Source organism: Schistocerca nitens, chromosome 10, assembly GCF_023898315.1.
Source record: "Schistocerca nitens isolate TAMUIC-IGC-003100 chromosome 10, iqSchNite1.1, whole genome shotgun sequence".
In the NCBI taxonomy this organism is placed as follows: Eukaryota; Metazoa; Arthropoda; class Insecta; order Orthoptera; family Acrididae; genus Schistocerca; species Schistocerca nitens.
This window is the reverse complement of record NC_064623.1, coordinates 54,903,424-54,928,353: the sequence shown is the minus strand read 5'-3', so window position 1 is coordinate 54,928,353 and position 24,930 is coordinate 54,903,424. Positions and strand designations below refer to the sequence as shown.

The following is a 24,930-nucleotide window of genomic DNA, read 5'->3' as shown; positions in this document are numbered from 1 at the left end:
GCACAGGACGTGCTAGACAATGCAAACAGTAACCCAAACTTTTTGAATATCATGGTCATAGTTGTTGAGATGCGAGTTTATGGGTATTACCAGGAAACCAAGATAGTCATAGTGGAAACATTCAACATCTCTGAGGCCTAAACCAATGTATCAGGTCCACACCAATGTCAAAAACATATTGACCATTTTCTTCAACTCCTGTCAGATGGTGCATCATGTGTAAACATTACAAACCAAAACATCTCACAGGAATACTCTCAGGAGCTCCTTCATAGCCCTGATAATATTGAATGACATTAATAACTGGATCTGTGGCTGGTGAATTCTTAACAACTCCATCCCGATAATGCACCAATCGAACGTGCACATCTGATACAGAATTTCCACACCAAACACAACATTCCTGCAGTTAGTCGGGCTCCCTACTCCCTGCACCTGGCTTCACGCAATTTTTGGTTATTTTCCAACCAGAAAATGCTCCTGAAAGGAACACAATTTGTGTCAAAAGATGACATTTTGCGGAATGCGACAATCTGCGTGATGACTATTCCAAAAGAAACATTCAAGAAGTATTTCCAAAAATGGCGGGAGCGCTGGGAGTAGCTTGAACATTACCAAGGAGACTACTTTGGAGGGATTAGGGTTCTGTACTCCCAAATGTATTTCTACCAACCGAAGGTTCAATATTTGTTGAACACACCTCGCAATATTCAGAAGAGTGTAACCAACACATGGTAAGTCATTTCACGAGAAACTCTCCAGAACTGGAAACAGTATATCAGTCACTGTGTATCTTGAAAAGCGAATGTTTATTGGAACACAACCTTGATATGTAGGAAGGCTAAAATCTGTGGCTACCAAAAAAATCATTTTTTAAAATTTTCTAACACACTTTGTATGCAGCTCAAGATGCAATTGAAATGAACTAAATGAATGGGTGGTCAGAAACCACAGAATGGATATCATGGCCTTAGAAAGCACACTTTACACCTCATAGTAACTGCATGTATATTCACATTTCTGCCAGTATAGCAGCAGTTGACAAAACTGAAGTCATTTTCTTTTCAACTTTCCAGGAGGAAATCTTGCCATACAGAATGCTGACCTAAAGCACGCTGGCATATTCCAGTGCTTTGGCCGAAATGAGCTTGGGTCAGTCTTTGGATCTGCAATGGTGGAAGTCGCCCCTAATGCTGTTAGCATAAATCCAGATGACATCGGAGCAGATGGTAGGAATCTAGACTCTTATTGTGTTATCATTATTATTTTACTGTTGAGGCAATGTTTTAACTGAGATGCTGCTGGTATATTTTTTCATTCTGTAGACAGCCTTAATTAGTTATGTAGTTTACTGCTTCTTTTTGCATGAATAGTTAGTTTAGCCTAGTACATCATGTGCGATATGTGTCACATTATGCGATATGTATATGTATTATACGATATGTGTCACATAATATGGAATAGTCAACTGAATAAAAGTAGTTTAAATATCTTTGGCTGTATGTTAGGTATTTATAAATCTGTAATTTACTATTTCTTTTCAAGAATTCCTGTATGGTATAGAAAATTTCTAGGGAAAAAAGAAAGATTAACTAATATCAGTACTGCTGCTTATCAGATATTTCATTTCCATGAACAGACTGAGTAAGCTTTTTATAACAGTGTATTTCTCAAACTATGCTGAAGCTATGTTTGCTAGAGAGAAGTGCAGATCGCTTTCCCCTTAATCTTGTTTTAGTAAAAAGTCTATATTACTCTTCAACCAATGTTGATTGTTGACAACAAATTACATTGGTGGATAAATGTGCCAGAAGGATAAGGTTAATATTCCAGCTGCATAAGCTGATGCCTACAAGATGTACTTGTGTGGACCACACATATAATTCTGTTGCTTTATTTTGCACAGTGACTTGCTAATTCATATCTGTATTTTGATGAAGTAATGTGATCTTCTGAGCTTTCTTGGTGAAACTGATACACATCAGATTTGTAGCTTAAAGGTGCTATTCAGTTTGTCTTTAATGCACTGAGAAACACCTGGCAGACAATGACAATTACTAAATAATGACAAATTGAAATTTGTCTGCTTTCAAGAGTAAAGTATTTTTTTGACTTGTTGAGTTATTGTGGATCTTACTCTTATCTTGGACTTGAACTTGAAATTTAAAACAGCAGAACAGGACAATGTTGCACTCTAGTAATGGATTTGGTATCTCCAGGCACTGATATCGGTGATGGCAGTGCTGGTGGCAGTTCTGGTAAGAAGTCAGAGGGGCCCCACAAAGGCACCAAGGACCGCAGAAAGATCAACCATGGCCATGGTGAGTTTATGGGACAGAAGCACCTTCAATTAAAGTAAGCCTTGCATCATCTTTATTGGTGTTAGCCAACAAACATTTGCAGCTATTTCTTTAGAGACATTTGGTGTAATAACTAGCCTTCTGCTATGGCTGCCTCAATCAGGCTTATCGAAACTGATATATCCGTAAGTTACACCTTTGACTCAGTTAAAAGGTGATAATGAAAATGTTTCAGCATTTTTCTATCTATTCCACATCCTTGAGGATCATTTCATTCGTGGTCTCTGGAAGGAACATTTGCATATCTGTTTTGTTTTGGTAAATTGTGTGTTTTTCATTTTCTGACATGCTCTACATATTTGAGGATCTCCTAACTATGGACTGAAAAGTCTGCCTCTCCATAATTTGAGCCATCCTTATTATGAACATTCCTGTACTATTCAGTAAAATATTTGTCACTGAGGGAACGATAACCTCAGATGTTAAGTCACATAGTGCTTAGAACCATTTGTCACTGATACCTTATACTCAAAAATTCTATCACTACATCGATAATATTGTAACAAAAGTATTGGTACTGGCAGTAACACAAAGTATTGATTGCTTTTTGAATGTATTTTTAAATTTTTATTAAACACAAAAGGAATACAAGGTGAAAAATGGAAATTGTAGTATATTTGCATGAAGAAACATAGGCAGAAAATCAAATACAAACATAAGCAAGCAAAATATTGCAAACCTGATGTAAATTTCATGCTAGTCCCATGTGTTATTATTACGAGAAAAACTATTTTCATGATGAAAATACATGTCTATTTGAAACAATCTTTATCAGATATGTTGCCTGAAAATAAAAAAAAACTTTTTCCTTTATGTACATTTAATTCACGCACATGTGAGCACTTGGACCATTTTACTAGGTAATGGGTACATACTCAATATTACTGGTGTACGTCACAGAAATCTGATATGTTTATTGTAGTCTGTACATGATTTGTCATTTTAACTTCTGCACTTGTGTTTACTGTAAACTATATAGATACTGCATATGTTCTCAAATACTTGTATTTTGATATTTCTTAAGATACTATGAAATTATTGAATACTTGGTATCAATAGTGAAACCGTAGTTACAGGTATAGTCTGTGGCACAAGCCCATGACCAATCTGTTGATCTACCTCCTGCAGGCTGAGTGGAGCCTTTCTATTTGCCACGCCACTAGAAGGGGGGGGGGGGGAGGGGGGTTGAGAGGCCACTCATCTGGGCTGCTGTTCACCCCTGGAAAAGACCACTGGTACTCATTTTGACAGCAGGCTGAATGGGTGTGGGGCCATTGTGGAGGGACTGGAATGAGGGAAAAATACCCACCCGTTCCTGGGATAAACTCAAGGCCTAAAGGTCCAGAGTCCAGTGTGCTACCAACCAGTACTGTATGTGAGTAATAGCAGGACATCCGTAAGCCTAAAAGCAAATCATACAGCAGTTAATTCTCAACATACTCCAATAGACTGCTTAAAATGTAATACAAGTGCTTACTAACCTTTTTGCTCATGTGGACATGTATACACATCCTGCTCCACCATTCCCCAAGTGATGTGGATGTGTATATGCATGTCACTTGGTTTTCCTACAGTGCTACTGATATCTGTACGAATCTTGAGCTGTCAACCTCTCACTGCAGCAGACAAGTTACTTCCATATCATGCTGAATAAAATAGTTTCTGTGTGCTTATCATGCAACATATGTGCCTCTTTGCATTCTATCAATTGCAGAAAACCTCATTTCAGTATCTTGAATTTTTTATGAAATATGATGATTGTTGTGACCACATAACTCCTGATTCACAGGGACAGAAATGGGTGCATTGCACACAAGCATCCGTCGGATATAAAAATCAGTAACTCGGGAATGAAATGAGATATCATTCTGCTTTCAATTGTAATAAAATCTCAATATCTTATCTACATTTTATACACTAAAATATATGAGCTCCATACACAAAGTTAACCCAATGTGTCTTTACCACTGCAACTCTTTAAAAATTTTTGCATTGTTTTACTTCATCTGATGCAGCACAGTGACCATGGTTTACAATGGAGAAAAATTCAGTCCTTTATTGAGCAAAGATATCAGGCCATAAGATGTGCAAAAACATTTTTTTTAAATAGTTTTCATAAAATCTGATGATAAGTATTTCTTAGTGGCTGGAATGCTGTCTCCCTCAGCATAGGCACCAACATTTGATAAGCATTACAGCCAGAACAAAGCCACGCTCAGCATGGAATGCAGAGAGCACATTGGTAGCAGAGGGTTGAGCACATAACATTGCAAGGTGGTAAAGTGAAAATTTGTCGGTGTCACTATGTAAGGCTTTTTTTCTTTCTTATTTATTGTTATCAACAGTGCACACAATGCACTTATTTGTCAGTGTAGTATTTTTCAGGTCAGCACACTTTGGCGTATGTTTTGGGAGTCCATCCTAGATATGCATTTCTTGAAGGTTGCACAGGAAGCATATATGCCTGTCTCAGTCTCTATACTGAGTTCAAAATATTTCCCAGCTTCAAATTTCTATAGGTGCGCAAATAGATGGAAGGAAGAATGTTAAAGAAAATAACTACCTCTTATGATGATATCAGTATTGTATTGCTCTTTATAAATAATTCTGTTGAGATTAATTAATTTTTTACTGGGGCAGTCTAGAAAGAATTATACACAAACAGGAATGAGACGGTGCCAAATCTGATAAATAAAATGGACATTCTATCAGTCTGACTTCAAATCTCTCTGTTTTCCCCCTCTCTCAAAGTGTCTTTGTAGGCAGGTACATTGTTCAGATGAGAGCTGATACATTTCCTGGTTGCAATCCTGGCAGACAGTTTAATGATTCAATATGTGGAAAAGCATTAATACATATTTTTATTTCAGTACGTATGATTCCTCCCTCGAGGCCACATGTCACACGCCTCTCAGACACATCGGTGATGGTGCGCTGGAAGGTGACCCCGAATCATGGTCTGCCCATCCAGTTCTTCAAAGTCCAGTACAGCCACAAGGGCCACGGGGGTTCGGGAGGTGGTGGCAAGCACCAGAACTGGATGACCAACAATGGGGACATACCACCCTACATACACACGTATGAGGTGGACAACCTGGAGCCCAACCAGACATATCGGTGAGTGCTAATATCGTATTACTGCAGAGGACTCTACAGACTAAACACTAGAAGCTAATAATAGAAGGTAAAGCTGTTGTCAATGTGTAGCTTGGTATGAACACAGCAGTCTTTTACTGTAGTCCGTTTAAAATGACTTGATAGGTGACGTCTGTCACTTGCCATTATAGTGTTGACACATTGGCCGGCGGCTACAGCTCAGCAAGTCACTTCACAAATGCTGTTAATGTATAATGTGGAGTAATGTTGGAAGTGGCTGCTGTAATATATGTTGGAAATCTAAGATTCCCTGTTGACAGTGTTTGTAAGTGACCAATGAATGAACTGTGGTGGGCTGTGTTTTGTAACCCTGAATTTAAACTCGTTTCCTAAGCTAACCACAACCTCGTGAGGTGTAATGTATCTGAGAAAGCAGTGGTCAACAATCTGTGGTGAACTAAAATCACTATTGCTTTGTTCACAACTTTTAAAGCTAACCTCTATGAGCAAACTCAAGACAGAAAAAGTTCAGTTTCAATGAACAAATTTTTAATTTGTCAGTATCATTGGTTACCTGAAACCATCCTCCAACATTACCAGCCAATGAACAGTCCTCATTGGCACTTGGCTACAGATTATAGATAACACAGGCAGATTCCAGATGCAAAAAGAAATAAAGAAAGGTAGAAAAATAAGACCAAATTAAAAAATCAATACAATGATGAAAATGATCTGGGAACGAATTATAAACAAAAAATTATGTGTAAACCAATTAATTGAATAAAAATGGTAGTCAGACTCCTTTGATTGGATCCAGGAATGAATTTTCATGACATACGATAAGCTTCGAACCTACGACCTTCGACATGGTAGGTTAAGACACTAACCATTACCCTAAAGTACAACACTGATTGGAGTTGTTTTTGACTTTGATTACCAAATCATAATGATGAACTGCAGCCTTCAAAAGCTCAGTTTCACACAATGCCATGTGAAATTTATCTAATTTAAGCCGATCTCTGTGATTACGATAGCTGCATATGGACGCTGAATCACATCTTGTGTGGAAGCATCCAGTAGTGTTTAGTTAATGCTGTGTATGAAATGTGTGTATTTCATTAGCATCATTATGTGTATGGGTTGTTTGTGATGTGGTTACTGTGTATGATGAAATATGAAATAAAAATTCCATACTCATGATTCGAAGACAAGGAATTGGAACTGAACAAACGAATTTGACAATGACAAGCAGTTCAGGCATGAAGTTAAGTGCTCTAATTGGGGAAAAACAAGCTCCAGTGCATGAAGTGTCTACTATCAAGTATGCCTTTCACTGACTTCTGAAAAGACTTAACCCAGTCAAGTATAGAGGGGCCAATAGTTTAATTTGGATTGTGATGCATGGGAAGATCGGCATACAGGTTGCATTCCACGTAATTTTCATTGTTTTAGTTTCCAGTTAAATTTATATAATTTTGATTGGTAGGAACTGATACTCTAACAAAGAATTTTGCTTTAGGGCGCTACTACAGAATAATGCTGCAGCAATAAAGCATAAACAAGAGAATAATGCCAAAATAAAATTTTAGTTGCAAAGAAAATGTGTCATTTACAACAACAAAACACAGTGCACACACAAGCATATACTGAGAGCAAAATGTTTCAAAAGCTGTAGGAAAAAGACTGCAATACTTCATAACGACAAACTGCTTTTGATGAGCATGTTGTCACAACTGTTTACATTTCTAACAGGTCATGGAAAAATGTTGCAAATGGTGGTTTGAGAAGTGTTCTTCCAAACTAAATTTCCTTTTACACAGATGAATTATGTAACATTTGAAAATATCTGAGAATTTTTTAAGTTATGGAGCATTTGACTCTCATTCAAAGCTTAACTCATGGAGAACCAGACATTTAGAAAAATTTTGTGCCCAAGAGACTAGCTGTTTAAGCCATTATTTAAAATTTTACTGGCACATTTGTGTTTGATACCTTCAGGGGTAACACTTACTAAAAAAGACCAAGCTAACAAAAAAGTATTATTATCTGTTAAAAAAAAACTAAAATAAAATTAAAAAATTGAAAAAGAAGAAGAAGAAGGCTGTCATTGGGTGGTGAGATCATGTAACACGAACTATATTTGACTGATAAAAGTGCACTGTAACCTTGATTTCAGTGCTTCAGAAGCTACCTTGCTGTATTTGGTAAAATTCGCATTTATACTTTCATAATGTGAAAATAAGCAATGTACAATGTTGCCGCACATCGAAGATCTTTCCAAAACATGTCGTGTTTTGCTCGGCTTCCTCTCCTACACCAGTATATAAGACCTTTGCCATCCAAGGAGTTAGTAAGTTTTACAACTCTGAGGGAAAGTATTTTGTCACTTAACGTGAAAAAATGTACTACCGCTCAGGAAAAAGTGTATTTTTTACAAAACTTTCTGGCAGGTTAAAACTGTGTGCTGGACTGAGACTCGAACTTGAGACCTTTGCCTTTTACGAGCAAGTGGTCTACCATCTGAGCTACCCAAGCACGACTCACAACCCATCCTCACAGCTTTACTTCTACCAGTACCTCGTCTCCTACCTTTCAAACTTTACAGAAGCTCTCCTGCAAACCTTGCAGAACTAGCACTCCTGAAAGAAAGGATATTGTGGAGACGTGGCTTAGCCACAGCCTTGGGGATGCGAAAATCCCATTCTGTATTTTTTACCTTGAAAATCTAGGAAAAATCTGGAAATTTCTTCTCTACTGTACACGCTGTTGTGTAATGTCTGCACAATGTTGATGGATTGGGCACACACCAATGCCTTTAAATGTCCCTGTAGCCAGAGGTCCAGTGGACTCAGGCGCAGTGAATGGGTAGGCCTTGCTATCAGATCTCTTAGACAAATTCGTCACACATGAAATGCTGCAATGAGGTACTGTTGCACAATCCATACAAAAGGGGTTGAGGCCTGTCATGCATAAACCACAGTTATTGTCTTTATGTAAGGATAACATTCTCCATTAGCTCTGGTAACTCTTCATGCAGAAATCAGCAAAGTACAATACCTGTTAGTCTGTTTGGAAAAGTGTATGGATCCATGAGTCTGTCACACCAGCAATTCCTGCCCATTCATTGGTAGTGAAGCAATACTTATGTCTCAGGTGCGTGATTGCTTGAGGATTTGTATCTGCCCACATAGGCTTGTTGTGGTAGTTTACTATACCACCTTTTGTGAATCCTGTTTTATCTGTAAATAAAATGTGGGCCACAAACTGTGGATCTTCAGTGGTCCATATTAGCAGGTTTTGGTCTCTGGTCATATCGTCATAGGAACTTTCTTTAAGTTTTGACCGATGTTACTGTTGCAAATGTAGTAAAAAGAAGTACAGTACTGTTGCTACAAAGTTGCATCACATTAACTGAAGATGGATGTGGGTGGTATGAGCTGCCACTGTCCCAGTGGCATAGCATATGATAAACAGCTGTGCAAGAGGGGAGATAATAGCAGTAGCAAGTTTGCTGTCAAAGGATTTAAATACAAGAGACAGAGTGCTCCAGAGGATCTTCCTCAGTGACCAGCTTCCAACACAGTCTCTGTGACACTAAGCTGCAAGACCGTGCCATAGAATCCACGCTATATCTTTCCTGATAGAGCAATTATGGAAGGTTATGCTCTTCTCAGATGCACCTCAGTAGAGCTCTATCTATACCTTGATACATTCAGGCTTTTGAGTATTTATTTAACCTTCCTACATTTCTGCCTTCTCACTGAGTTTCCTAGCTTGCAAAAACTTTCAGCTCTTCAGCACCAAGAGTCATCAGAGAACTTCAACGTGCTGAATGGAGTCCATGACTACTTGCTCATTCAAGTTTGCTGTCAATTAGCAATCATCCTTCTTAGCTCCTTTTCCAGGACACGACACTACCTCTTGTACAAATAGGGGACACATTTTTTTTAAACACCTTATATACTCATTACTGTAGATGGATGAAGCTGTAATCAGCAGAAAAAATTCATAGGTTGATTAAGGACTAAACTCTTCCCATACATTTCTGAAAAATGTTACAGAAAGAAAAATCTGAAATGCAGGGAAAATGATTTGATACATTCTTTTGTAGTCATCAGTTTGGATCACAAAAGTCATTTATTATGCAGAGAATCAGAAAAGGGGCAGTTTGAATTGTGATGATGGAAACCACTCATAGGTGAGGCAGAATTCAGTCACTTGACCAAAATGCTATCACAGTCTGCCAAAGTAGAACTGAAGAGCAGTAGGCAGAATGGCATTGTAGCAGGTGCAGTTACAACAGGAGCATTCCAAAGAATAGCTGCTGTAGTGAAAAATCATTGTCAGTACTTAAGTCGAGGAACACATTTGTTTATTGAACAGAAGAGAGGTTGGACCAGCTGATGGGCCCAGGTGACTGCCCAGCCAAAGAGGCTGTTCATTGCTTAACGCTCATAGCAGTGTTGACAGGTGTAGTGAGGCATACTGATAGTACAGCATTGTCTGTCAATACATCCGATGGGATTACAAGAATTTTGTCTTCAGTTAGCAGAAAGAGAATAAGTCATGCTGCTCCAGTTACAGAGTGGTACATTAATCATAAACCGTCAAACTGGGTGATTTCAGACGGTTTTGTCGTTATTTTGATTGTAACTTTCATATATATTGTTAGATTAAATTGATTGTTATGGAAGTGGTAGGGTATATGTGTAACGAATAAAATATCCCAGAACCAGAAAGTGTATATGTAGGTATGTTTATGTGAGGCAGTTAAATAAAGTGTCCGAAGTCACCCCATGGATTGGGCTGATTTCGGACACATGTTTTTTAAATCTCTGTCCGAAGTTACAATATATAGAGGGCGAATTCGGACATTTACTACCTTTTTTTAAAATTCTACATGCTTTTTATTTGATTTTGGTGACATTTTATACATTGATCATGTTGCTAGGTGGGAGATTTTCCTGCTTTGCCTTGATATTGGAGAAAAACATCTTAACAGTCTCTTTGTTCACTTCTGCATCATCATCATCATCATTTAAGACTGATTACGCCTTTCAGCGTTCAGTCTGGAGCATAGCCCCCTTATGAAATACCTCCATGATCCCCTATTCAACGCTAACATTGGTGCCTCTTCTGATGTTAAACCTATTACTTCAAAATCATTCTTAACTGAATCCAGGTACCTTCTCCTTGGTCTGCCCTGACTCCTCCTACCCTCTACTGCTGAACCCATGAGTCTCTTGGGTAACCTTGCTTCTCCCATGCGTGTAACATGACTCCACCATCTAAGCCTGTTCGCCCTGACTGCTACATCTATAGAGTTCATTCCCAGTTTTTCTTTGATTTCCTCATTGTGGACACCCTCCTGCCATTGTTCCCATCTACTAGTACCTGCAATCATCCTAGCTACTTTCATATCTGTAACCTCAACCTTGTTGATAAGGTAATATGAATCACCCAGCTTTTGCTCCCATACAACAAAGTTGGTCGAAAGATTGAACGGTGCACAGATAACTTAGTCTTGGTACTGACTTCCTTCTTGCAGAAGAGAGTAGATCGTAGCTGAGTGCTCACTGCATTAGCTTTGCTACACCTCACTTCCAGTTCTTTCACTATGTTGCCATCCTGTGAGAATATGCATCCTAAGTACTTGAAACCGTCCACCTGTTCTAACTTTGTTCCTCCTATTTGCCACTCAATCCGTTTATACTTCTTTCCCACTGACATTACTTTCGTTTTGGAGATGCTAATCTTCATACCATAGTCCTTACATTTCTGATCTAGCTCTGAAATATTACTTTGCAAACTTTCAATCGAATCTACCATCACAACTAAGTCATCCGCATATGCAAGACTGCTTATTTTGTGTTCACATATCTTAATCTCACCCAGCCAGTCTATTGTTTTCAACATATGATCCATAAATAATATGAACAACAGTGGAGACAGGTTGCAGCCTTGTCTTACCCCTGAAACTACTCTGAACCATGAACTCAGTTTACCGTCAACTCTAACTGCTGCCTGACTATCCATGTAAAGACCTTTAATTGATTGCAAAAGTTTGCCTCCTATTCCATAATCTCGTAGAACAGACAATAACTTCCTCTTAGGAACCCGGTCATATGCCTTTTCTAGATCTATAAAGCATAGATACAATTCCCTGTTCCACTCATAACACTTCTCCATTATTTGCCGTAAGCTAAAGATCTGGTCCTGACAACCTCTAAGAGACCTAAACCCACACTGATTTTCATCCAATTGGTCCTCAACTAATACTCGCACTTTCCTTTCAATAATACCTGAGAAGATTTTACCCACAATGCTGATTAAAGAGATACCTTTGTAGTTGTTATAATCTTTTCTGTTTCCATGTTTGAAGATTGGTGTGATTACTGCTTTTGTCCAGTCTGATGGAACCTGTCCCGACTCCCAGGCCATTTCAATTATCCTGTGTAGCCATTTAAGACCTGACATTCCACTGTATTTGATGAGTTCCGACTTAATTTCATCCACCCCAGCTGCTTTATTGCACTGCAATCTATTGACCATTTTCTCCACTTCCTCAAATGTGATCCTACTTCCATCATCATTCCTATCCCATTCTACCTTGAAATCTGAAACATTACTGATCGTATTTTCACCTACATTGAGCAACTCTTCAAAATATTCCCTCCATCTGCCCAAGGCATCCACAGGATTCACCAGCAGTTTTCCTGACCTGTCCAAAATACTTGTCATTTCCTTCTTACCTCCCTTTCAAATACTGCTAATTACACTCCAGAATGGTTTTCCAGCTGCTTGACCCATAGTCTCCAACCTGTTTCCAAAGTCTTCCCAAGATTTCTTCTTGGATGCTGCAATTATCTGTTTGGCTTTGTCTCTTTCTTCAACATAACTTTCTCTGTCTACCTGAGTTCTAGTATGTAGCCATTTTTGATATGCCTTCTGTTTCCTTTTACAGGCTGCCTTGACTGTGTCATTCCACCAAGCTGTTTGCTTCATCCTACTTTTACACACTACTGTTCCAAGACATTCTTTAGCCACTTCTAGTACTGTGTCCCTGTACCTTGTCCATTCCTTTTCCAATGACTGTAATTGACTACATTCAACTAACTGGTACCTTTCTGAGATCGCTGTTATGTACTTGTGCCTGATTCCCTTATCCTGAAGTTTCTCCACTCTTATCCTCCTACATATGGACCTGACCTCCTGCACTTTCGGCCTCACAATCCCAATTTCACTGCAGATTAAATAATGATCAGTGTCATCAAAGAATCCCCTGAATACACGTGTGTCCCTCACAGCCTTCCTGAATTCCTGATCTGTTATTATATAGTCAATGACAGATCTGGTTCCCCTGCCTTCACAAGTATACCAGTGAATGTTCTTATGTTTAAAAAAGGAGTTTGTGGTTACTAAGCCCATACTGGCACAGAAATCCAAGAGTTGTTTCCCATTCCTGTTGGCCTCCATATCCTCTCCAAATTTACCCATAACCTTTTCATGCCCTTCTGTTTGATTTCCAATCCTGGCATTAAAATCACCCATGAGCAGAACACTGTCCTTGTCCTTTACTCTAACAACTACATCACTGAGTGCCTCATAAAAACTATCCATGGTATCTTGATCTTTCCCTTCACAGTGCAAATATACTGACACAATCCTAATTTTCTTGCTAGACACTGTCAAATCTATCCACATCAGTCGTTCGTTTACATACCTTATTGCAACTACGCTGGGTTCCATTTCTTTCCTGATGTAAAGCCCTACACCCCATTGTGCTATTCCTGCTTTGACTCCTGACAGGTAGACCTTGTATTCTCCCACTTCCTCTTCTTTCTCACCCCTAACCCGAATGTCACTAACAGCTAAAACGTCCAGCCCCATCTTACTTGCAGCCTCTGCCAGCTCTACCTTCTTCCCAGAGTAGCCCCCATTGATATTAATAGCTCCCCATCTCATTACCATTTGTTTGCCAAGTCTTATCGTAGGAGTCCCTGGTTTGTCAGTTAGAGGTGGGACTCCGTCACCTCCAAAGGTCCGAGGCATTTTGCTCTGATTGTTGCCAGCATCATATTTAAAGTACCAGGGAAGCAGGTTGCTAGCCTTACTTGCCCCGAGTCCCATTGGGTTTTACCCCTAACGATTGAGGGACTAACCGGTGGATTTGGTAGTCTTTGCCGTATGAGCACAAAGGTGACCACGACTCGGAATATGTCCGAGATGCCCAGCCTTATTCCAAAGTAACTGGTATCCCGACTGTCGGGACCACTTACTTGGCCACTCATACGTTGCCCGTGGTCCATGAACTAGGACATGACTACAGGAACCCACACCATGAACCACTTCTGCATGAGCTCGTTTAATATTTTCACTTAAGTGAACGGAAAGATCTTCTGACTGTCATTTGAGGAATAAATGCACCCATTCTTCTCCTAATTTCTTTTCTTTTCGGCCAGATTTATCAAGGTAGTCTTAAACTAAATATCTAATATCCAATTTAGTGAAGGGAAATCCCCAATGTGTAGCCCTCAAGATACCTTGCTTCAACATTTCTTCTTCCTCTAAATTTAGCACTGTCTGTCCTCCCATTTTTTTCAGATGTGCTTCCTGCACTTTATTTTGTGGGGTTGATTTAGGTATACCATACAAATCACATGCTTTTCTGTACGATAATTTACCACTCTGAATATCACGAACTGCTATATCTAAAAGTTCCGGGTCATAATTACACCATAGTGTAGCACCTCTCCTGCTCTTATACGTTCTTGGCATTGTCTGAAATCACCCCACACAGTACACAGTTTTCCAAAAACCATCATTATTTTATAACCTTGCATGACAAACTCGACAAACTTGTACAGAAATTGTCTCAGTGCTGTAAGCTACTGAGTGCGTCACAATAACTTCCTGCTTGGCGCAACAATAGAAAGTTTCCACTTTACGATAATGTGTGGATTTTTAACACTGAGAATGTTCGTCAATTATTCACCTAGGGAAACAATTGACACAAAATAAAAGTTGAGGAAAGCCATAAATGCAATCTTGTGCTTAAAATAACTGGCACACAGACGTTAAAATAAGTAACTCTTTTTTTCTATACAGTGCCAAAGAGGAAATAAGCCGTACTGTCCAAATTTGCCCCGGTGTCCAAAATCACCCAGTGTGGCGGTACAATTAATTTTCCTGAGGCATATTCAGTCTCACTTTTATCTGGAATAACAATGTAGGCTGAAGCAATGGATTAAATTCATAATAGGGGTGCGATTCGAACCCATATCTCCTGCAGATGCGCTAACAGCTGCACCATATTGGCAATGCAGCTACCCATAGAGAGATGTGCCAGGGTAAACCGTGCAGCTGTGATAGCCACAGTGCCAGTGTGGTACAGTGGTTAGCACATCTGCCTAGTAAGCAGGAGACCTGCGTTTGAATCCTGACACTGGTACAAATTTTCATTCATTGTTTCAACCTACAAGGGCGAGTAAAATGAAAACCTTAAATACTTTTTAAAATATTATTTATTGTGCAGAAGAGGTACAAAGCTGTATCGCTTTTCAACGTAATCTACCCCACGCTCAATGCAAGACCACCAGCGTTTACAAAGTGCATAAATTCCTTTAGAAAAAAATTATTTTGGTAGTCCGCGCAACCACTCATGCACAGCGTGGCGTACCTCTTCACCAGAATGGAACTTCTTTCCTCCCATTGCCTCTTTGAGTGGTCTAAACATATGCAAATCACTTGGGGACAAGGTCTGGTGAGTTAGGTGGATGAGGAAGACACTCAAAATGCCGGTCTGTGATTGTTGCAACTGTTGTATGAGCAGTGTGGGGCCTTGGATTGTCATGTTGCAAAAGGACACCTGCTGACAGCAATCCATGTCACTTTGATTTGATTGCTGGCCGCAGATGATTTTTTAGGAGATCTGTATATGATGCACTGGTGACAGTGGTCCCTCCAGGCATGTAATGCTCCAAAATGATGCCTTTTTCGTCCAAAAAGAGGATCACCATAACCTTCCCTGCTGATCGTTCTTTTCTGCTAACTGAAGACAAAATTTCTTGTAATCCCATCGGATGGTTTTGGTGATGAGGAATGGCGCCATTCCTTGCTCGCTCTCTTCATTTCCAGTTGGTGGAAGTGAACCCACATTTTGTACCCAGTAACGATTCTTGCAAGGAAGCCATCACCTTCTCGTTCAAAGCACCGAAGAAGTTCTTCACAAGCATCAACACGTCGTTCTCTCATTTCAGGAGTCAGCTGCTGTGGCACCCATCTTGCAGACACTTTGTGAAACTGGAGCACATCATGCACAGTGTGGTGTGCTGACCCATGACTAATCTGTAAACATGCTGCAATGTCACATGGCGCTTTCCTTCACTATGGCTTCAACTGCTGCAATGTTCTGTGGAGTCACAACTCGTTGTGCCCGACCTGGACGAGGAGCATCTTCCACTGAATTCACACCATTTTCGAACTTCCTATTCCATTCATAGACTTGCTGCTGTGACAAACATGCATCACCGCACTGAACCTTCATTCGTCGATGAATTTCAATAGGTTTCACACCTTCACCATGCAAAAACAAAACAACAGAATGCTGTTCTTCCCTGGTGCAAGTCGCAAGTAGGGAGGCCATCTTTATACTGATACTGCGACGGTATGTGTGCAGCTGCACTATGCTGCCACCTACAGGCCATTCTGCATGCTGTTTGTAGCACACTTACCAACTTACAGGATAACGGTGCGAAATATCGATTTGTTATTACAAATTTAAGGTTTTCATTTGACTCACCCTCATACATCATTATTGTAAATTACAGAGTTTTATGTCTCCTTTATTTTTTTTATAAACTATTTGTCAAAGTTTCAAAATATTTTACTCATATGTGGTTGACTTACTGCGCATAGGGTGTAAGTTCATAACACAGGGAGTAGGTTAATCATTGGGCGGTCCAAACTGTTCTCGGTAATGCATATAATAAATAGTTTGTTGAGCTGAATCACCATGTCTGTGCTCCTGAAAACTTACACAGCTGTAAATAACTGTAACCTCCATTTTTGTTTCAGGTTTCGCATTGCTGCTGCCTACTCCAATGATGACAATAAACTGAGCCCTAACCTGCGACACTTCCACCTGAAGTCGGACGTCGGCATACACCTTCCGGCACCGACTCTCTACAGGACATCTGCCCTGTCTCCTACGTCTATCAAGCTCTACTGGAAGGTCGGTATATATTCTTATAGGGACATATGAAACATAGGTACTGGAATTATCGCAAGTCAACAAGTGCAAGCTGTTTACAGTCAAGAAAGAAGTTGTCATTTCAAAACGTCTAAGTTTTATGTTGTAAAATAAAATATTAAGAGTTCTCTGTGATTCTTTAGTTTGGAGTATTGATAGTAGAAATATAAGCTTATCAAATAGTTAGTCACAGTCAAAAGTCCAGGATGGAATAATGACAATATTAGGGAAGGGATAGATTGCTGATCACCATATAGAAGAGATGTTCAGTTTGTCCTCAGTGTGTTATGATGTGGAACGTGCCAAGTGCACATGAAATGCACATATGAAACAAATTTTTTAAATACGTATATATAACAATACAGAGTTAAAGATTAATATTTCTATTATTTACCCCATTCCCTTAAATGGCACAAAATGCATGTACTATATTTATAGATTCATTTATTCCTATTCAAGAATTCAAATAATAGTAATAATAAAATGTATCACCTACAGCCATCCTTATGATATTATTTATTATATGGCTACCAGTTTCGGTGCTTCAGTAGACCATTTGAGGCCTTAACTGACACTGAGGGGGTTAATTCCAGTTGTATACACGATTCATCTATGAGCTGGTTTTCACAGACTGCATGTAACAACGAAGTGTGAGTTGCCACAGGTAATCTGCGGAAACCAGTTCTTAGATGTTGGCCACTGATGAATGGTGTATAAGACTGGAGATAACCCCTTCAGTGTCAGTCAAGGCCTGAAGATGGTGTACTGAAGCACCGAAACTGGTAGCCATATAATAAATAACATCATATGGATGGCTGTAGGTGTTCCATTTTATTATGTAATGAATGGCCGAAGTCCCTCTACTCTCCAGTCGGAAGGATGAACATACAAAAGCAGTGGTCATGTGTGTGAGTTGTGCTTGTGTAAATGTATGTGCATTTTCTACTTTAGAAGAAGCTCTTTTGGCTGAAAGCTCAAATGTGTATCACTCTTTTTGTTGTGCCTGTTTGCAACTCATTGTCTCCTCTGTATGGTGAGTAATAAACTGTCTTTTTCATAATATTTTCATTAAACAGTTAGTTATCTTTGTCCTGATCTAAGTAACTGCTTCATGAACCAATGTAGCAATAGTGAGTCACTGTGGCAAGGACTTTGCAATGATCTGGATATGGGAGACATCAGTAGCAGCAACACAAATTTTTATTAGTTTTCTTGCACAAACATGAGGCAGTTGCATCATCATTATGTTATTGCATTTCATAATTACTAAGATGTTAGGTTTTGGAGAACAGATGTTAAATGAAAGATGTGCTGAAAAAGTCTGGGAAAGATAACTAAGAGGATTTGTCTTTAACAAAAACAGATCTATAATCTTTCTGCTAACAGATTATCTAAAAGTAAATCACAAACCAAACAATGAATAATTCTTGGTAAGGATGCTGTCCCTGATATCTGGCATGTAGTTTCAAGTAGACCCAGATACTTCCCATGGTGTCTCTGATACCATGATTCGTAATGTCTAGTCCTTAAGGTTAATGGCAAGTCATTACACTGTGGCACCTCCATGCAGTTGGTGCACACACACACACACACACACACACACACACACACACACACACACACACACACACACACACTTGACCACACTGTGGTCATGTGTGTGAGTTGCATTTGCATGTGTGTGTGTGTGTGTGTGTGTTTTGTCTATTCTGATGAAGGTGTGTTTGCCTGAAAGCTTTGTTTTACAGTCTTTTTGTTTTGCCTATCTGTGACTCAGCACCTCCGCTATGTGGTGAGAAGCAGCTGTTCTTTTCATAACACCATCAATAAATCACTGAAATGTCCAAAGAATGGCTCAAAACTAACTGCTGCATGAATTTCCCCTGCAGGCCTTTTGATGTTTGCAATGAATATGACACTGCATGTGATTGATGTGTAGGCAGGAATGTGTTCTTATGACTTGAATATCTCATTTTCAGTGCTCTAAGCTTCACTGTTGGCATCTTTTAACCCACTGTAACTGGATTACATTGAAAGGAAAAGAAAGCACACAAGTATTTCTTGTACGATGTTCTGATACAAAAATCCAGGAGATACAATTTGCTTGAAAATATTTTTTCAGAAGTGGTTGGGAAAAGCTTTGATGCCCTACAGCAGCTCTTATCTTTGTTATGAAATCTTTACCCTCAGGCTAGGGGATACTACTGTGGTTCCGGTCCACCATGATTATCTACAAGTAGCAGTTTTTGTGTGTAGTTCTTGCTGATTGAGAAGTGTTCTGCTGTCTGTAAATCCATAGGCCAATACACAGGGATATAACTGTAGGTAACTTCCTTTTTGTTGCTCTGTCATATTTGCTCTGTGTCTCCCCCCCCCCCCCCCCCCCCCCTACACATGTTAAATGAGACAAGGAATACCACATCTTGACATAGTGCACACACCTCAATCTGTTGTTTCCTTCTCCAGCTTATTGCACTGTGTCTGTGCACTTTTGAGGTCATAACTAGCTCCAACACACAAAGTGACTATTTTATTTTTTTGTATCTTCCAGTAAGGAAGGTGTTGTAACCCTTACTTTAGGATCATTAAACATTTACTTAACACAAAATTAGCAATCTGTAACAACAGATAAAATTGTTCATTGATCCACAACCAAAGAGTAAAATTTCCTAATTGAAATTAATGTAAGTTAAAGTACAACTACTTTCTTGTAGAAGCACATTGCAATTACAGTATTGAGCACAGTTCAAAATAAGTTGTAGTCTTGCTGACTTGCTTGAAGCCTCTTTAGACTCATCAAAATCCACTAATCTTTCCTTTTCCAAAAACTACTAGTTTATTCAAATAGACGCTAATGACATAAAACAGCAGAATTAATTTTTTTTCCTTTCCAGTTTACTCGCATTTATTGTTACTAATCATTTCACATGATCACTTGTTATTATAGTAATGTAGATTTCACAACAAAGGTTGATAAGTTACACATGCTACAAGTGGTTCGAAGAATTTTCTCTAAGAACTGAGAAGGAGTTTGACTGATGGCCATAGCTCTTCACTTTGTAACTCAGCCATTTATTCTAGAACCTTACATGTTGGACATTCATTGCAGACTGCCTGTGTTTTTGCCCATGACACCTATTTATAGATGCACATGTTGCAGAATTTCCAAAATCGTAACGTATATGACTCTTACATTTTGGATATTGACGTAAAAGGTAGAAAAAATGAAAAAAAAATGCAATAGAGAATAAAGTAAATTAATTTATTAAAAGCTGTCCAATTAGAAAATGGCAAAATAGTAGGCACTACTTTACTGAAAGGAAGTTTTATTGTACATGGGAATTCCCAAAGTTTGCCAAGAAAAATATTTTTTTATAACTGAGAAATTTTATATTTGGAATAATGAATAAACAGACAGTTTATTTCAGTAAAACTATTCATATTTGTAAAACTGTATATATTTGTAAGATTGGGGAAACAAAATTATAACACTTGATTTTCGAAAGTATTGCATCTTAATGTTTGAACATCCAGTCTGGAATACAAAAAACTGGTTATCATTAAATTTTGAAGTATAATGTTTTTGGAAAAGTTAAAAAAGTGGAGACTGAGGGCTTTCAAATGAACTCTGTCAATCTTAAAAAAAAAACATTTTTTAGTGGGTTTGAATTTTGACATGCACACAGTTCACAGGTATAATAAATTAGAAAGTAAATATACAATATGACTGAATATAAAATTAACTTAATTTACAATTGTCACCAGAGGAGTGTATATTATACTGTCATAATTTAATAAATATAAAATTTAATAAATATAAAATTTAGTGACATATCCCACAAATGAGAATTTGGTAATTTTGCGTACATGTAGTATATGCATTATTAATGCATAGTTATCACAGAAAAAAAGAAAAAAAAATTAACTGTTGCATCAGGAATGGTATAAGAACAAGTGGGATAATTCCACCTTGCTTTGTTACAAAGTCTTATGGTTGTAGAAACTATGCGCTTATCAGGTAGAAACACTATACAGAAATGTTACACCAGAACATGCAGTAATTGGAAAGCTCAGCCATCACTACTGAAATGCAAGTCCTGTCTAGGGAATCAGCAGTGGTAGTCGTAGTTCATAGGGGCATAGCTGGAAGATAACAGTTAGCAAAGGAAAATCTGAGGGTGAGCCAGCTACCAAGTGGCCTTATCTCACACCACTACAGGAATTCACTTGGCCAGCTTGTGATATTGGTGACTTCCCCCACCAGATATGGGTGGCGTTACACATATTCGTATGTCCATATATTCCAGTTGCATGTCTGGCACGATTACTAAATGAAGGAATCAGTTTTATCATATATGGTTAAGAGACATGAACTAGACTTCCCTTCGGCAGAACAGGCAAAAGTTAAAACCACAGTGGAACTTTAGTTTTAGGTTCTCTGATTTTACAAGGCCCGTTGAAAAACCTGTAAGATCAGTGCTAAAACTCGCCTGATTCTATGTTTCTTCCTAGTGAAGTTTACCTCGATTCTACATTCTTACTCGACATCTTGCTTGACTGATGGAGCTATAATTGGCACAAAAGGCAGGCAGTTCATATCAAGGGTGGTGGCAGAGTAAAGGGAATATTTCAGACCATTGCAGAGAGGGGAGATGTGAGAGAGGAAATGCTGACATAATCCATGATCGGCATTGCCAACACACCTTGCAACATTCAGCTTCAGCATGAAATTATGATACAACTACTGCTGGGTTGCGGCAGCAATGGAAAAACAGGACAGTCATTGCAGTGTTCTGTACGGAGACCATATGTGATGAAGAGGCCTAGCCACCATGTTTTCTTGTGCCCCTTGTAACTCTGTCTCGTCTTTTTTGCATGTATGTCCAATGTACTGTATTCAGCAACAATATTGATCAGCAGTCTTTTAAATTCAAACTCTGAGCCCTTGAAGAATGTGCTTGGTCGGAATCAAAGAAGCATCAGCCATTTCTGGCTACTGAGCTCATTTCTGGCTACTGAGCTCTTATTTGCTGGTGACTTGTTACACCACCGAACAGCCAGTGCAGCTTTGGCAGAGATGTCATATGGAAATAGAGCAAGTGTTTTACGATAGCAGATTTTGAAGATTTTCATGTTCAAATCTGACGTGATACAGTTGCAGCAACTACATACACAACTCACGTTTGTATTTTGCAGCACACACTGCAGACCATAAAGATTGGCATCACTGATAGAAGGCATGAAGGAAACTGTAGCACCTGGGCTTTCTTTAAAAAATTTACATTTTACACAGCGTACAGAAATTCAGTGAGCTGATTTCTTATCACAACATGTAATAGACCTACTAGGAAAAAAAAAGTGGGTTTTGCACTAGTAATACTGTAGGGTATGAAGCTGAAAAGATTATCTCTTTTGATTGTGATGTATGAGGTAATTGAGCTATTTCTCAACACATAACTGCCACAAATTATACCAAAACACACAGTTTTGAGGGTTCTTTCACTTTATGTTCATCTCAAAAATAGCAAATATTTATAGCTTACATGGTGAAATACACTGAGCATTGCAAAATAAGATGAGAACACTGCCAGGTTATTACATCTTTGATGTTTCTTTTCCATGTGCAACCAATAGCAGTATAGCATGGTGATGTCATACTAATGCAGTGGCTTCTAGCATATAGAGTGATAAACAGCAAGCTTACTTGGTGGCTTGTTCCAAGGTACAACTGATGTGATCAGTGTATAGCAAATGGAGTGACTGCGGCTTCCACTTATCTTTAATTTATATAGCTATACCTTGTACACCCTTCACTTCTATGCATTAATTTTACTTACAATAGTTCTGCTCTAAGCCTGCCAATAGAATCCGAAATGTATTGTACCTTTTCTGACTGCAGCCAGTGTAGACTACACCATTTGCTTAGTGTGGCACCACAATTAACATGATATATTCATTGAACAGTTGTGAAATGGCTTGTTCATTTTTGTTACAATCCTCAATGGTGTATAGAGCATTGTAAAAGACAGATTGTTATAAATGTAACGGATTGCTGGGACAGAGAAATGCTGAAATCACAGCAGGCTTAACTTTATTTCATATTCATTGCTATAAATAAGTACCATATGTGAAGGAAAACTTGTGTGTATGCACGTGCTTTCATGAAATCTGCTGTGTTTACACTACAGCAAGTGATGAGTCAAAATGTAAACAGTGTGTGTTGATGCTTCACTTCAACCACTCAGCACAATGACCAAGGAAAATTTTACATGCAGTACACTAGAGGTCACTGCACTCGCATCACGAGGATATGTTGTACTGCCATTGGCTACCGGAGGGAAACACACACCCCCACATGCTAGATACCAACGGCTTTCACTGTAATTCACAGATTTCAGTTTAATTCACCACGTTCATCAGTTTTTGCTTTTTTCTGGGTGAGCACAAAGGACAGATCCCTCAAAAAAGTGTATTGTGATGTATAATTTGTGGTCATAGCATGTTGGAAAATAGCTTTATTACCTTGTACCCAGATAGTGATTTTAATTTTTTGACAAGTTTTTACTTGCTGCTACACATCTATGATTTTTTAAGAACTGATGAAATTCATTACCACAAATTATCCTATAAATATTGTATTGTACATTTAATTTCCTTCATTTGTACAGATTTTATACAATGTATTGGAGAGGATTATAATTTTTAATGATATATGCCAATTATATATGTTTTTGCTTGTATTTTGGTGGTTTTAACATTTTCCTCAAGTTTGCATTTACCTCAATTTTGCATTTTTTAAGTCTGGACTACACAAAAATGTAGAATAGGAGTTTCACTTTATTCAGTAATTAGGTGGGAAACAAGAGGTCTCAAGAAACAAGGAAACTGGACAGTTTACACCGTAACCATCAGCGAATGTGGCTCAGAATACTAAACTTCCTTCATGTCTCCATTGTCGCATACCTAAAGTGGGTTTTGCAAGGGACTGGGGACTGAGCAACGTGGGTTTGTGCCAAAGAGTATTTAGTCAGTTGGTCAAAGTGGGAAGGATTTTCCTTTGCTTGACTGAACTTTTCCCCTCAAATTTTAGCTACCTCTGATGAGGAAATGAGGATAGGAGGTGACTCAGGTGAATGACAGCTTAGACATAAAATGTTACTTCTAGGTCCATTTCACTTGTCTTTATACAATAAGAATAGCTGTCCAGATGAACTGTCACTTCTGTAAGGCTATGAAACCCTAGTGCAGAGACATTACAACCTCTGACTGTTCTGTAACATTGCTGGAACCAAATCCTCCTGTCTTCAGACTAACAGTGTACACAGCAGTAGGACTACTCTTATATATTCTCCACCCTACCAATTCTCAAATGTGAGACTGGTACCAGATCGGTAGGCACCACCTGAACACGACATTTACATTGAGCTGCTCACTGAGGCAGCCAATCCAAGCCCAACTGCTGCAATGGGCAGCAGATCATAGTCTCACTGCACCAGTTCACTTTGGTGGGGATCCTACATCGTCCCTTTTTGTTAAGCTTTTCCCTTTGACCCTGCAGTCCCTAACATGACAAAAGTCAAAGGCTTCCCATTGCAGTATTAGCTAGCTATATGCATTATTCATCATGAGTTCCTGAGAGACTGAATGGAGGGATAGAGATGCCTCACTCTATATGATCTCAAACTGTGCCCTAAGCCCTCCATTGGCTTCTTGTCATGTAGTGCCACTCCCACCAAAGGAAATGTCTCTTTTTCCCCTTTTGTCTCCCACTTTTTGTCTTGCCCTAAATGCTGATACCGTTGTACTCAATCTATGTTTGCGATGCCTGTCTAGACTTAATAGAGACGTAATAATACTTCTAAAGTGGGTTTTTTTAAATTTTTAAAAAATTTTTTTTAAATGTGACAAAATTTTCCCCACTGTAGGTCCATGAAGGTTTTGACTACAATGATGCTCAGGCATGGTGTTCAAATGGCCATGAGATGAATATTGAAAACTTGTGAACTCTTCCAATTTAGGTTGGATATTCCCAATTTTTCAGTTCCTCCCACCAATTATTCCATTATTTCTCCTGATTTTTGGCTAATATCATAAAATGTAAGACATTTGTTTTCAAAATCTACCATTTCACCAGTGTCTGAAGTCCTTCACTCATTAATCGCTTTTGATCAATGTACGTGTAGAAGTCTATAGAAATCAGGAACTTGCATCTGACCAGTATAT

General features: G+C 38.7%; 1 protein-coding gene across 3 annotated transcripts in view; it reads left to right on the top strand.

Moving 5' to 3' along the window:
* LOC126210097 (interference hedgehog) overlaps positions 1-24,930 on the top strand; it is a 640,582-nt gene that overhangs the window by 576,692 nt on the left and 38,960 nt on the right. For all 3 annotated transcript variants that reach the window (XM_049939232.1, XM_049939231.1, XM_049939233.1), the window contains exons 8-11: positions 1,077-1,229; positions 2,220-2,321; positions 5,231-5,477; positions 16,533-16,689. In XM_049939232.1, the coding sequence (XP_049795189.1) occupies positions 1,077-1,229; positions 2,220-2,321; positions 5,231-5,477; positions 16,533-16,689 (659 nt within the window). The remainder of the gene's footprint in view (positions 1-1,076; positions 1,230-2,219; positions 2,322-5,230; positions 5,478-16,532; positions 16,690-24,930) is intronic.